General features: G+C 43.9%; 1 protein-coding gene across 1 annotated transcript in view; it reads right to left on the reverse strand.

Moving 5' to 3' along the window:
- Window positions 1-1,386: 1,386 nt before the first annotated feature.
- LOC129705393 (beta,beta-carotene 15,15'-dioxygenase-like) overlaps window positions 1,387-15,777 on the reverse strand; it is a 34,948-nt gene continuing 20,557 nt past the window's right edge. Inside the window, exons 8-11 of the mRNA XM_055648946.1 lie at window positions 12,772-12,877; window positions 9,743-9,837; window positions 6,369-6,480; window positions 1,387-3,056 (exon numbers count right to left, since the gene is read on the reverse strand). Of these exons, the coding sequence (XP_055504921.1) occupies window positions 2,887-3,056; window positions 6,369-6,480; window positions 9,743-9,837; window positions 12,772-12,877 (483 nt within the window). The 3' untranslated portion in view covers window positions 1,387-2,886. The remainder of the gene's footprint in view (window positions 3,057-6,368; window positions 6,481-9,742; window positions 9,838-12,771; window positions 12,878-15,777) is intronic.

Below are 15,777 nucleotides of genomic sequence, written 5' to 3' on the forward strand. Positions count from 1 at the left end.
GAGGGATGTGGGCCAGACGCAGGCAGGTGCAACTTGTGTAGATGGGGCACATTGGTCAGCAAGTTGGGCTGAAGGCCCTGTTTGTACACTGTATGACTATTACTCTATGACAGTAAGCACAGAGACCCGGGTTCAATCCTGACTATGGGTGCTGTCTGTATGGAGTTTGTACTTTCTCCCTGTGACCACGTGGGTTTTCTCTGGATGCTCTGGTTTCCTCCCACACGCAAGAGACGTACAGGTTTGTGAGAGTGAGAGTGCTAGGATGGATCTATGTATGGGGTGATCGCTGGTCGGCACGGACTGGGTGGGCCGAAGGGCCTGCTTGCACACTGTGTCTTTAAAATCAACGGTCTAAAGGATGGATCTATAGGATATCCTCGAGCTGCTCTGTCCTTTGGTGCCCGACACCCAGCCACACCATCTATCCTAGAGTGTTGAAGTTCCATCAGAGCATTGAAATGAATAGTTTCTACACTCTTGAGGAGATGCTGATCAGACGTTAGAGGGAAAAGGGAATGATTGGATAAGTTGATTGATTTGGAAAGGCTGGAATGGGACTGAGTGAAGTATAAATGCTAGCATGGATTGTTTGGGCTGAATAGCCTGCTTCCAGGCTGTGTATCCCACATAATCAACAAAAAGTGACTGCACTTTTCAAGCACCGCATTGAATACAAAGGATTTGGGAATTCCTGTAAAGAACCTGAAGGTCACCTTATAAATGCTCCAAAAACACATTTATTTTCTTCTTATTGACAAAACACATGGGAATAAATATGTTTGAAATCAAAATAAAAGAAGAACAGCGTTAATTCAGACTGAAGGAGGGTTCCGACCAGAAACAAGATCTATCTGTATCTTCCAGAGATGGTACCCGACCCGTTAAGTTACTCCAGCACTTTGTGTTCTATGAGGAATTCCAGCATCTGCAGTTTATTGTGTCAGCATTGATTCTAGGTCAGCAATGGAAATGTTAATGATAAAGGTGACAGCATGGATTACACAACTTGAAGTAGTATGAAAGCTAACCCAAATTTGTTTCATTGGATTAGTACGTTTGGTGTTCTTTGTTTTCTTACGATGATTGGTGCCATCAATTCTCTTCAGCTGCAGGAAGTTATTCAAAATTGAACTTCAGTATGGCACAATTGTTTAAGGGAGCAGAATTGAAGGATAGAGTTGCACTAAACTTGAGCTATTGGTCTTACACTTGCATGAGAAGACATTTGATTCCCCACCGGTGTAATGCAGAGTATGGGCAGGATTAATACGACACTCCAGCTTTGTAAATAAATGATATTTTATTGCTCATTTGGTGCAGATATCTTTAAAATTCCTCAAATTTCAAAACATACACGTTCTTTATAGAAAATAAAACGTGGCAAGTGATTTCTGATTTAATAACCCAGAAGCAGCAAGAACATATCATTGCAATGGATTATTGATCCACTTAACCTATCATTTTACAATTGCTCAGTGATAATGAATAATAAAGTGTCAATTACTTTGATAAAATCTGGTCTGCTGTTATGTATGATTGGTTGACACTGGTTGACAGTGACCGACTCAGACAGCAACATGACAATACAAGAAGATTATTGATGTTACTCTCCCTTAGTTTACTTACCAGAGGAAATTCTTCCATCAGATTGAAATAGCAGGACCCTGTACACTTTCCCAATGCTTGTCCTATCACAGACCGTTTACACACTTCACCCAACATTTGGGCAACAATATATATTAATCTAGAACATAGCCATCTTCGTATTGTCATTCCAAATGCAACTTTAACAACACATGCCATGCATTTAAGCGCTGAGTTAGAATTCCATTCCAGTTGACTTTTTGCACACGCTACAAGCTATGACTTTGATCCATGTTGGTTTCTCAGGAGCCACTCTTTCAGAGGTTCACAACCTTCTGTGAAACAACACTGAGCATTGAGCAGCTCTGTTATACATGAGGCTATTGAGGAACTTGATCATAAATCTAGTTGTGAACCTGATCATCAGTTTGGCAATTAGATTTCAATGTGACTGGGAAATATAACGATTCAATGATATAATTAAAATAATAAATATTTAATTGGTCTACTTAGCTATCCATTTTACATTCCATTTATGTCCTTTTACACATTTCATGGCTTCAAAACCTTTCTTTATTTCCATACCCTGTGATGCTATTTTCCCTGACACTGTCTTCCCTTAAATAGTAACAATATGTATATTGTTGTAGTTTCACCTTCTTGTTTAAACATACGCAGGTTGGTTCAATTCCATAACTATGTACAACCTCAATTATTTTGAAAGCATTGATTATACTTATATAATGTATAATGGAAATATCTTCAAAAATTGACATTTTTCTGTTGATCACAATTGAAAATGTCAGTGATTAGACATTTTAGCTCAAACACAAACCATCAAAGCCTTTGCTAAATTATCTTACAGTAGACTTTCATGTTGACTACTTATCTTATAGCAAAAAAAAATCATTTAGAAAGTAGGGCAATGCTTTAATATCTGTAACCTTAAATCATGTCTTAGTACATATAAATCCATTTAAAATATACTAATTAACTTCCAGTCAACCGTAATTCTATTTTATGTCCCTGATCACTGAATGCTCACATTGGCGTTCTCCTTATTTGTACATTTATTGCATCTTGGTTGCGAAATGACTTGATTGACTGAAAACATTTCTCACAACAGTTTCACCCAACAGGATTGAATCTGAATTGCCATTAATTTTTTGTTACTCACAGGAAGTTTGCCAACGCAAGACACAAGAGTTTTCTGCCCTTTTTTTTCTGTCCAACAATTTGCTAGTGTGGTAGTTCAATAGAGTGGCCATCCAATTGTTCTCCTTCACAGGCAGCACACTTTTAAATGTTTGCGCTTAGCTCCGTCTCGGGAATAAATATACCATGAAGATCCAGATGCATATCAGCGCTAACAGAAGCTCGGCCCACTTCTTTGAACGTTTTAGCATCAAGCACAAGTAAAAATGAAGATTTCTTGGCATCAGTAGACACAATGCAAGATAACAGGATACCTGAAAACATATACAGAGGAAAACTTAAACCTAAGGTATACTTAATGATTTTTTTTAAATGTACAGTATTTACTTTGATTTAGGTGGTGCCAGCAAGTGGCTGCCTCGCCAACAGTCTGTCTGTCCTTCTTTTTTTGTTATTTTAAGTACGTGTTAAAGAGGATGGTTTAGTGTTCCTTGGTTTGTTTTATTTGGGGGGGTTGGGGGGACTTGGGGAAACTTTTCAATCTCTTACCTCGACGGAGATGCGATTTTCTTTCCGTATCGTATCTCCGTCCCCACTGCAGCCTAACATCGTGGAGTGGCGCGGCCATTCCTAGAGACCGATCTGACTTTTTGGTTAGTGATGAATGAATGACTGAATGAATAACTTCATTGTCACCGTGAAATTCTTTGCTTGCAAGCCTTAACATAACAATTTATTTGTATACTGTATACAATACACAATCTACACTGTTATACAATCTATACTGTATATGGACTCCACCTTCCTTAGGTCATCTGTTGCCGACCCTGTTTTGTTCTGGCCTTCTCTGTCTTTCAGTCCGACCCGAGTCGTCACCTATTTCTTTTCTCCAGAGATGCTACCTGACCCTGCTGAGTTATTCCAGCATTTTGTGTCTATCTATACTGTATTAATGGGATCCTGAAGTGCATGCAGACCACAAAGTAACCTACTACTTAATCTGTTGCTTAAAATTAGCTCTAAAGTTGGATTCATACTGCATTTATTTTGAAACTGCAGTAAATCACTGCATATTCTACGCAACCGGTTGCATCCTGGCTTGGTTCGGCAATTTGAGCGCCCTGGAGAGGAAAAGACTACAAAAAGTAGTAAACACTGCCCAGTCCTTCATCGGCTCTGACCTTCCTTCCATCGAGGGTTTATCGCAGTCGCTGCCTCAAAAAGGCTGGCAGTATCATCAAAGACCCACACCATCCTGGCCACACACTCATCTCCCTGCTATCTTCAGGTAGAAGGTACAGGAGCCTCGGAAATGTTTTGCTGTTGCCATTTACACCTCCTTTTTATTAGCTTCATGGAACTATTAATATCAGAGTACCATTATATAGCAGGAATCTACACACTTCGTGAAAGCCCATAAAACTTTGACCTCGATCTGTATAATCCATTCTTCTACTTTATACATAGAGCATTGCACAATTCTCCAGTTAATGCATTCTTTATTCCTAGTCCACCCACCACTGTATCTGTTTCAATGATAGGAGATTAGGAACTGTGGCTGGTGGAAGAGATAAAGGCACCCGTGAGTACGTCACTAAAACATAGTAAACAGGTACAAAATGTAACCAAAGGTCAGTGGAATGTTGACAAAAACCCACAGGTTAGGAGTTCCCAATTGAGGAAGTGACAGTTCAGTTGCACAGAGACATGATCGAACCTCATCTGGAACATTGTGTTCAAGTTTGAGCATGAAAGGTCACAAGAAACATGCATTGGATGTGTTACATCCCAGATTCACCAGAAAGATACCATGGGGTAAAAGCTTAAATCAAGAGGTCAGATTGCATAAATTAGCCTTGCATTCTTTGAGGCTAAGATCGATGGCTTGAATTAATCAGGCAACTAAAATAATGGAGAAATGCCTGTGCTACAGTATCCAGAACAAATGGGGTACTTTCTTAGATCTTTCAGAAGTCAAATTGGTAAGGACTCAATCATCAAAGATGGAAAGCATCTCTCTCGAAAAATCGTGCATGTTTGGATCAGAAAAATGACAATTAGGGACACGTTTATCAGACCCAAGTTTGCCTCTCTCAAACTGCATTTGATGTTTACCATACTATGGACATTTTCTTCCTTTAGGATCCTTTACATTGAGATCATCAATTAATCCTGTCTCATTAAACAAAGCTAGATTTTAAAAGTTTACTCCATTTTTGATTTCTGATGTATTGCTCTAAGAGATGGTCCCAAAAGCTTTCCATGAATTTGCCCTCAGACAACTTGATTTGTCCAATCCATCTGGGAATTAAAATCCACCATGAAACTGCATACTTCCCCAGCAAATCTTCATTATTTCATAAAATATATTGTCCTACTATAACGAGTTCTACATACAGTAATACTCCCACCTGATACTTCTTACCCTTACCATTTCTTATTTCCAACCAAAGTGATTCTACATCTTCAGCTTCCAATTTTAAAACATTTTTCAATTTCAAGGAGCTGACAGGAACAGCTGAAGAAGGGTCTCGGCCTGAAACGTCACCCATTCCTTCTATCCAGAGATGATTCCTGTCCCGCTGAGTTAAGGCCCTATCCCACTTTCACGAGTTACTCACAAATTCTCCCGAGTTTTCCCCTCGATTCGAACTCGGGGAATGTCGGGTAATGTCAGTAGCGAGCTCGTAAGAACCCGTAGGTGTCCGTAGATGTTAGCTAAGACCACCTTGGAGATCACTGAAGTATTTTCAGGTGAGGGTCCCGCTGAAGAGTGTTTTTGGTTGTGTGGCTGGCTCCAACAAGCAATCAGCTGAAGCTTTTGTTTGTCAGGGAAAGCCTGCTGGGGTTGTGGCTCAAAAAATACCTTTAGAACCAACTTTGGAAGTGTTATTGTTCAAGAAGGAACTGCAGATGCTGCAAGTTTCTCCAGCAATTTTGTGTACCTTGGAAGTGTTATTGCTTGGACATCCAAGTGCCAGGGAATGTTGGCTTGCTAAAACATTACATATTCCTTTGTGAATGGTACACTCAGTCTCCTATCACAGCCTATGTGAATTGCTCAGCAGGTTACTCACTATTTGAGGTGCTAGATGCTCTTGTGTGGAGCAGAATTGTGCCATTCTGCCATTCAATCATGGCTCATCTATCTTTCCCTGTCAAACCCATCCTCCTGCCTTCTCCCCATAAACCCCGACAACCGTACTATTCAAGAATCTGTCAATCTCCGCAATAAAAATATCCATTCACTTTGCCTCCACAGCCTTCTGTGGTAATGAATCCCACAGATTCACCACGCTCTGACTAAAGAAATTCCTCCTCATCTCCTTTCTAAAGGTACGTCCTTTTAGGCCGCTGGTCCTAGACTCTCCCACTAGTGGAAACATCCTCTCCTCATCCACTCTATTCTGGCTTTTCACTATTCGGTAAGTTTCAATGAGATCCTCCCTCATCCTTCTAAATTCCAGCAAGTACAGGCCCAGTGCCGTCAAACACTCATCGTATGTTAATCCATTTTCCCATTTCATTTCCTTTCTGGAGGATGATACAGAAACTAATCTTTTATTTACTTCTACAACCAGAGCTTTGTACGCTGCTCGCATCGGTTTTAGCCAAGAAATCCTCACCATCATCCTCATCTTTGGCATCCGGAGCTTTGACAAACACTGGCTCAGCGGGCCAGCAATGTTCTTCCTCCCACTCCAGGCAACTCCTGGTCAGAATGTCACATTTAATTATCTGGAAGAATAAAGGATTTTTAGACATAATTACAACAGCATGCAGTGGAACTACGTCAAGCGAGTCAGTTTCCATTAATTGCATTTAAATGCTGAAAATAAATAAACTTCGGAATAGGAAAGGAAATCCAGGCTCCCACCACCATCTGGCACAGAGCTACTGTCCTGCACCGACTCACGCACTTTGTATTTCCTCCCAGACAGAGTGGGGCAGTGCAGATTAACGGTTAGCTCCCAAAGATATAACAAACACACTAGAAATGCAATTGCACAAGGGGACGATTGTTCCTTGCCGAGGGAGGGAAACAAAGGAGGAATCAGGGGGGGGGGGGGGGGGGGGGGGGGTGGGGGGGAAGGGGACAAAGGAGGACCCGGCTTGGGGGGGGGGGGGAGGGAACACTGTGAGGGGGGGTGGAGTGGGGAAAGGGGGAGAGAACAAGAGGGGATCTGGCGTTGATACTGTGTATACTTTGTCAGCCCCCACACGTGGCGACTTTTGCTTACCTTGGGTACGTACGCAAGCAAAGAATTTCACTGTGACTTGACAAGTGATAATATAGCATCAATCCACTAATTAATTAATTAGTTGATTTGTTCGATGTGAGCATCTAAAGGCAAGTTCTTAATACAAATTTAAAAGCTTGTGTCAGACGAGGTTACAGACTAAGTGTTTGTACAAATGTGGGTTTAAGCCTAGGTTAAGTTTAAAGATACAGCATGGAAACAGGCCCTTCCGCCCAGCCACTGGCACAGGTTCCATGTTTTTCAACTTCCTCATCTGCTCCCTAAACATGAGAGGCAATTTACAGAGGGGGGGCCAACAAAACTACAAACCCGCACATCTTTGGGATGTGGGAGGAAATCGGAGGACCTGGAGATGACCTACACCATCACAGGGAGGACGTGCAAACTCCGCACGGACAGCACCGGAGGTCGGTCTAGTTTAGAGATGGCAGCATGGAAAGAGGGTCCTCATTCCATCGAGTCCACGCTGACGAGTGATCACCTGTGCACTGGCTCTACCCTACACACTAAGGATAATTTACAGAAGTCCATTAATCGACATACCCACACATCTTTGGTGAAGTGGGAGTAAACTGGAGCTTCCCCAAGTAACCCGTGGAGTCACAGGGAGAATGTGCAAACTTCACACAGACAGGGCTGAACCAGGGTCACTGCACTGTGAGACAGCAGCTTCAACAGCTGCGTCACGGGGCCACCAACAGGTGAAGAGACTTGACTGGTAAAAGAGCCATGGAGTGCAGGTGGTCTGGCTGGTTGGGTGGACTGGACAAGATGCGAGTGACTATTTTAACCAACATATGTCACTCTCATTGCCACTGATCTATGACTCGTTCTGCGCAGGAAGAAGCTTGCCGTTCCCTGCGGAGCTTAGAGATGTATTCATTCTACCCGTTTCCTTGAGTTTTAACTTGCGTCCAATCTCTGTCGCGCAAGTATGTAAATTCGGGACAAAGCGCCCGGAGGAACTCAACGGGCCAGGCAGCATCTGCGGAGGGAAATGGACAGACTTCACGTTGGTTCAAAACTCTTCCTCGGGCAATGTGTCTCCATGTAAGGGGAGTTGTATAGGAAAGAACTGTAGATGCTGGTTTAAATCAAAGATAAGACACAAAATGTTGGAGTAACTCAGCGCAAATCCTCACTGAGTTACTACTGTGTCTGTCTCTATGTAAAGTCAGGCCTTGTAGTTGTGCATTGTTCAGCGCACAGAATAGATGCAGAAGACTGCATTGGAGCTTGTGATTCTGGTGCTGCTTTGTGAACTAGGTGGAATAGAAATTATTTTACTCAAGTCAGAATCAGAATCCATTCCCCACTTATTACAGCAGCCAGTAAAGATGAAAGGCCGTACCATCTGGCTGCAAAATTACAATACTAGGAAATTATACTTTAATGTGCCAACATTCAGATATTGTGGATGCTTAAGTACTTTTGTATGTGTGCCTGCGGTAAAACACATGCCTACCAAAGGTCGTGCCAGAAATACAACATAGATTTGTTTCGCACTGCAAGGCCAACTTGCACCAACATTCATTCTGGATGGAAGGTAAACCTGTGCAAATACATACAGTTTCTGTGAAGGCAAATGGTACTGCCAAATAAATCAAATGGACCTCCCTTTTCCACCTTTCCTGCTCATATGACTTAAGGGCCTGTCCCACCAGCATGCGACGAGCGCGACCTAACGTGGTCTCTTGAGCCGTATGGCCTCACGGGGCCGGTCCCACTTCAATCGCCGGAGCCGTATGGAGTTGCGCGGGGCTGGTCCTGACATCGCGCGGGGCTCTGAAAAACTGACACTGTCCAAAAGTTCAGTGCGGCAACGGCCTGTCGGCCCGCAGCCGCATTGAGGCCGTACGCAGTATCTTGACGGCGTATGCCTAGCGCGTGGCGTTGCGTGATGACGTCACCGCCCGGCGTGCCGTTGCGTGATGACGTACTGCCAAATAAATAACCGCCCGACGCCGTGAGACGTCCAAATTCAGTCGGCTCGCCTCCTGCCCAGCTGATTGGTGAGCATGATGTCGGGACCAGCTCCGCACAACTCCAGACGGCTCCGCGGTTGGAAGTGGGACCGGCCCCGCGAGGTCGTACGCCTCAAGCCACCACGTTTGGTCACGCTAGACGCATGCAATCGCATGCTGTTGGGACAGGCCCGTTATGAACTTTCTCCCCCCTTCTCTAATCAGTCTGAACAAGGGTCCTGATGGAAATATCACCTGATCATTCCTTCCACAGATGCTGCCTGACCTGCTGAGTTCCACCAGCAGTTTGTGTTTCACTCGAGATTCCATCATCTGCAGTCTCTCGAGTCTCAAAATCAAATGCATGTGTAGGTCCTCTAAGGTCTTGCTGAAACAAGCCAGTCTATGATGCAGACCTTGCATGGTTGCAAGGGCTTTCAATGATACTTTATTCTTACATGTGCCTAGGTACAGTGACATTCTTTGTTTTTGCATACAATCCAGTAAATTCCTACGGCAGACCACACCCAGGCAGTACAGAAAGAGTCACCACGTTTCTTGGGCCAACAAAGTTACAAAAGTTTAATCGAGTGGTCTATCTCGACTGCAGAGGTACAGGAATTGAGGAGTAAAATCACCACCCGTTTGAAAGATGCAAATGATTCGATTCAGTTCATAAAAAGCAATGACCACTCAATGCTGAAGAATCCCACGGCATGGAACACTATCCCCAGTGTTACATTTTATTTGTATCGTATATATTTATAATTTTACCTTTGTTGGGATTGGTTGCCACAGAACTTTGGATGCGTAAATGTATCTGTACATCTTGCCATTGTAATCGTAGTTTATCCGAGGAAGCTCTATTCCTGGACAAAAATAATAGGTGGTGCAATTAATTTGCATTACTGTGCATCTACTGCAATTCTAAAGGATTTATCTTACCAAATAAGTATAAATCTTCAATTTACACCTGAAATGTTAAGACTTTATTTTCTGTTTAACACAGTCATTCATATTTCTTCTGGATCAATACAGTTGGAAAACTGATAACTGATTCATGCCTTCAATGCAGCAGCACAATTTTAAACATGTTAACTACCTACCCATTTTCCATGCCCCTGCCTTTCCCATTCATAGTTTACCTAAGATTGGGAATGCTCTTAGGCCTGAACAGGGAACAAACTTCCATTGTGTTCCCTTTATCATGTATCTGTACACTTGGAATGGCTCGATTGTAATCAAATATAGCCTTTCCGCCGACTGGTTACCACGCAACAAAAGCTTTTCACTGTACCTCGATATGCACGTGACAATAAACTAAACTCAATTTAATTTGACTCAACATTGGCTTCACAATCTAGGACTTCATTCTTTGGGATGCAGAAAGCTTCTACACATCTTACACGCATCTAGATTAAAAATGTCTTATAAAAGGGGTGTAAAAGAACCAAGGATCAAAAACCAGAGGACAGGTTTACAGTGAGAGGTGCAAAATTTACTAGGTACTTGAGGGGCAAACTTTTTACTCAGAGGGTGGTGGTAAATGGAACGAGGTGCCAGAGGAGGTAGTTGAGGCATCTGAATGACACTTGGACAGGTATATGGATAGGAAATGTTTTGAGAAAATATTGTCGAAATTCAGGGAAATGGTACTAGCTTAGAAAGGGCCTTAGTTGCACGGATGAGTTGGGCCAAATGGCCTATTTCCATGCTGCATGATTCCATGATTCTCTCTGCATAGAATCTCAAACTTCCAAGTTCTTGAAAGGCAGCAAATAACTACCAAGTTCTAATCCCTACCGCGATCTTAAGAGCATGCCATGAACCCTACTTTACTAACTAATCTATTTATTGGAGGTGATGGCTAAAATGTGGGCATCACAGTGGTACATCTAATCAAGCTGCTCCATCATAGCTGCAGCAACCCAGGTTCAATCTACATCATTGGCTGTCTTTGTGGAGTTTGCACATTCTCCGTGGATCTTGCTGGCTTCCTCCAGCAACCATGACCATCTCCCACTTCTAAAAACATGCAGGTTGGTAGATGAGCTGTCCACTGTAAAAAAACCCTTGTGTGTAGGTGAGCAGTATTAGAAGAGAATGCAGCAAGGATAAAATGGGCTAGGGTAGATCAGATTAGATTAGAGCGTACAGCGCGGAAACAGGCCCTGCGGCCCACCGAGTCCGCACCGACCAGCGATCCCCGCACACTAACACTATCCTACACAAACTTGGAACTATTTACATTTATACCAAGCAAATTAACTTACAAACCTGTACGTCTTTGGTGTGTGGGAGGAAACCAAAGATCTCAGAGAAAACCCACGCAGTCATGGGGAGAACGCACAAACTCCACACAGACAGCAGCACACAAGGTTGAGATCGAACCCGGGTCTCCGGTGTTGTAAGCGCTGTAAGGCAGCCACTCCACCGCTGCCCCACCGTCCCGCCCACAGAATTAGAGTAATGGATATAATTGTATAGGGACATTTGATAATGGCAGAGAGTCAATGGGCCGAAGGGCCTGCTTCCCAACTTGTTTCTCTATGACGGTAGATGGAAATAATAGCCATGATGCTGGAAGGGCTAGTTATCCCTCACTGATTTATGCTAATGGGACCATCAGAGCAAAAGAAACGTGTCCCCAAATGCCAGGTTAGATAACTCACTGAATGCTTCTCCCAGAGATTCATTCATTGAAATTTGACCGCAATCTCCCACTGTGCTTGGTGAGTGTGTAGTATTTCTCCTGCCAGCCTCTTAATCTGGACTCTAATCAGCAGGCCAAGAAGCTTATGAGTTCCCGCCTAATTATCCCTTATTTGTTGTTGTTTCCTTTTCTATGACTTCCATTGATGTTTAATTCTGATACCAAGGTTTCATTATAACGTGACGTTAATCTGTTGACTATTAAAAGAGAAATAAACGAGTATTAATACAAAAATAAAACATGCCGACCCACTGAATATTTCCCACATCATGTCTTTTTAGATTGCTCTTAATTATAACGTCCTTACCATTTTGAGCTCTTAAAATGTGTTAGTTGCCACAAAACCTGGGCTACTTTCAACGTGCCTGCAGTCGTTAACTGTACAACTCCTCCCCCTTCTATTGCGGGGTAGACTGACCCTCGTCCCCCTCCCCAATCTTTGCACATCCCCAATCCTTTCCACTCGCCGCTTTAATTTAATTTCTTGTATTTGTTGTTTTATGACTGTTGGCAGATCAATTTCCCACTTGGGATCAATAAAGGGAGAGTTGCTGCCTCACAGCACTTGCAGCGCCAGAGACCCGGGTTCGATCCCGACTATGGAGGCTGCTGAATGGAGTTTGTACATTCTCCCCATGACATGCGTGGATTTTCTCAGAGATCTTCGGTTTCTTCCCACACTCCAAAGAATTACAGGTTTGTAGGTTAATTGGCGGGTTTGTACACTTGGTATAAGTGTAAATTGTCCCTAGTGTCACTGGATGGATTTGAGAGAGAGTTAGATAGAACTCTAGGGGCTAGTGGAGTCAAGGGATATGGGGAGAAGGCAGGCACGGGTTATTGATAGGGGACAATCAGCCATGATCACAATGAATGGCGGTGCTGGCTCAAAGGGCCGAATGGCCTCCTCCTGCACCTATTTTCTATGTTTTTATGTGTGTGGGCTTGTGTTAATGTGTGGGGATCGCTGGTCGGTGTGGACTCGAGGGGCCTGTTTCCGCGCTATGTCTCGAAACTAAAATAAATATTATTTCACTTTATTCAGCATAAATGGCCTTCCTGTCAACGCCGCAACATAAGTACTTGTTACCTTCAAATAACACTTCAGGTGTGCAGTACACATATCCGTCTTGCTGCTTTAGTGCCCGTGCCGTAGTTCCATGGAGTCTGACAATGTTTGTGTCCAAGTCTATGTTCTAAGAAAGCAACAATTAATTAATGTACGCCTTCCATTTTATATCTCCTTAAACCCCGAATCTGTCGAGAAGCAGCATATTCCCATGGTGCTATTGCACACAGTAGACTACATCTGCAAGCTTCCAACGGGATTACTTAAAGTTGGCAGATGATCAATTTCCCCATTTGGATTTCAATCTCCTCCCTATTATGACAAGATGCCCAGGCCAGTCTTGCAACACTACATTGGCCCAAGCTGGGACTGACCAACCCCAGTGGAGATCAATTTGAAACCTTCTCTATTTGAAAAACCCTACAGAGCAGTGAAAGCACTTTTGAAATTTGTTGCAGCTGGCTATTTTACAACAGTTTGTATAACTGAGGTCATTTTTTTTCATTATGCTACATGACAGTATCAATAAATTGCCATACAAGGTGAACTTCCGGGCACCTCAATGTGACTTCGACATTTGTGTTTTACATAAGATGTATTCGCAAAATAAAGATTAACTATTAACAATATCAATGGAGTTCTAATTTCCGTTTTCTGCCAACACTCAAATGAAACTCTGCAAAAATTTCACACAGAATTTAACATCTCTGCTAAAGTCCCTAATTGTGCAATAATCAGACAAGTTCACAAATTATAGTAGAATTAGGCCATTCGGCCCATCAAGTCTACTATGCCATTCAATCATGACTGCCTCTTAATCGCATTTTCCTGCCTTCTCCCCATAACACTTGACACCCGTTCTAATCAAGAATTTGTCTATCTCAGTCTTAAAAATATTCACTGACTTGGCCTCCACAGCACTCTTGTGGCAATAGGTTCCGCAGATTAACTACCCTCTCACTGTCCCACTTAAGCGACTTTTTCGGCAACTGCCGGCACCCGTCATAGGTCGCCGAAAATGTTCAATGTTAAAAATTCAGCGGCGACCAGAAAGACGTTACGACTCTTTCGGTGACTAGGAGACCTCTCATGACCATGCAGGTGACTCCCTGCCGACATGAGTTTTCAGAACCAAGGATAACCCACCGGTAATGTTAAACACCCGCCAAACTTCACAGCTGTGTATCTCTGGCTTATTAAAAGTTGTCTGGTTTCTAAAAAGTGGCTCCACCCCTTCTCCCCCCCCCCCCTCTTTTAAAGGGCTTACCGTACGTACACTGTGCTAGCCGTCTTAACCTTCCTGTTCAGCACGGTGCGTGTGTGCGTCACTTTGGCTTTGTACCGTGTGAATTTCAGACAACGCTCCCCCCGCTTTCCTGGCACCCGCCTTTGGGATGTGTGCGTGCGTGCGTGTGTGTGTGTGCGCGTGCATGCGTGCGTGCGTGTGTGTCTGTGTGCGTGTTTCACTCTGACAGTTGCCGTTCCAGTTCCCGGATTTTCAGGCGAGTGCCGCGAACTTGACAATCGCCGGCAATCCGCTGAAAAATTGCCTAAGTGGGCCTGGCCCTTTAAGAAGTTCTTCCTCTGCTGTGGTTGCCAACTGTCCTGTATTAGCCGGGCAAAATTGGTTTGTCCTGCATTTGACTGCCACTACTCGTGTGGAGGGGACTATCGGGTCGGAGTGCAGCATCCGGCCCCGCCTCACCCATCCCGACATAGTTCAGCCCATGGAATGCAGCAGCAGCGACTCGCCCGTGGCCGCATTGGTCGGCAGCCCGGCCAGCTGTCCGACCTTCGGACATTCGCTTACCGCCGACACCACCACCCCTCCTTCTCATGGCCGATCATCGGTTCATGAGCTGAATGGGGTGCCGGATTTTGTGCGCAACATCGCGCGGACCAAAACTCCACAGCTGACCCGCCGGCTGGGCTTTGTGTGAAGTCCAGCACCCGGGCCAACTCATCATTCACCCAGCCACGGCCGAGTCGGTCAACAAATTGCCGCGGGGAATTTGACCTTTTGTCCCTTATTTGGGCGTGAGAAAGTTGGCAACCCTATCCTCACCTCCTTTCTAAAAGAGCGCCCTTTAATTCAGGGGCTATGACCTCTGGTCCTAGATTCTCCCACCAGTGGAAACATCAACAGGCAAGAAATCATAATTTCAAAAAATATCTCCTGCAACTTACAGCTTATTCATATTTACTGCTGGCAAAGACCAACGCATCTGTGATAGAGCCTCTCCCACAGTATTTTGATTTCATCCAAATTCAGGGAATTGTTTATTAAGCATCCTGGCAAAAACAAGCTCTACCCCTTCAGTATGTAATCGTCAAGTTCTATTGTTCTCAAAGGATTTATTTCAGAAAATAATCACTTAAGACTGCTGTAAGCACTGGAATTGTGTAACATTGGAATTATGTGCAGATACTGAGAATTGTTATTCGTTTTTCTTAGCGCATCATTAACGAGGTCAGTATTTACATTTTACTAGACTTTAGAGATACAGCGCGGAAACAGGCCCTTTGGCCCACGCCGAACAGCAATCACCCCGTACACTAGCACTATCCTAAACACAAATTTACAATTTACAGAAGCCAAACCTGTCCACCTTTGGAATGTGGAAGAAAACCGGAGCACGCAGAGAAAACCCATGCAGGTCACAGGGAGAACGTACAAACTGTGTACAGGCAGCTCCCATAGTCAGGGTCTTCTTCTTGTGTCTGGCATGCACAGCCTAAAGTTGCGGGACAACTTGTTCTATTTGATCTTATTTGATTGTGCGTGCCAGGCTGATTGCATTCGTCGAAACAGGGCAGACCACGTGAAGGTTGCAATCTCCCATCCCCATAGTCAGGGTGGAACCGGGGTGTGTGGCGCTGTAAGGCAGCAACTCTGCCGCTGTGCCACCATGCCACCCCGTATTGCTCATCCCTAACTGCCCCTTGAGAAAAATTAGTACGCCATTTCAGAAGGCATTTTAACAGTCAAGACATATTTGGATGGGTCAGAGTCATTGTGTTATACGG

The sequence above is a fragment of the Leucoraja erinacea genome, chromosome 17, assembly GCF_028641065.1.
Source record: "Leucoraja erinacea ecotype New England chromosome 17, Leri_hhj_1, whole genome shotgun sequence".
Classification (NCBI taxonomy): domain Eukaryota; kingdom Metazoa; phylum Chordata; class Chondrichthyes; order Rajiformes; family Rajidae; genus Leucoraja; species Leucoraja erinaceus.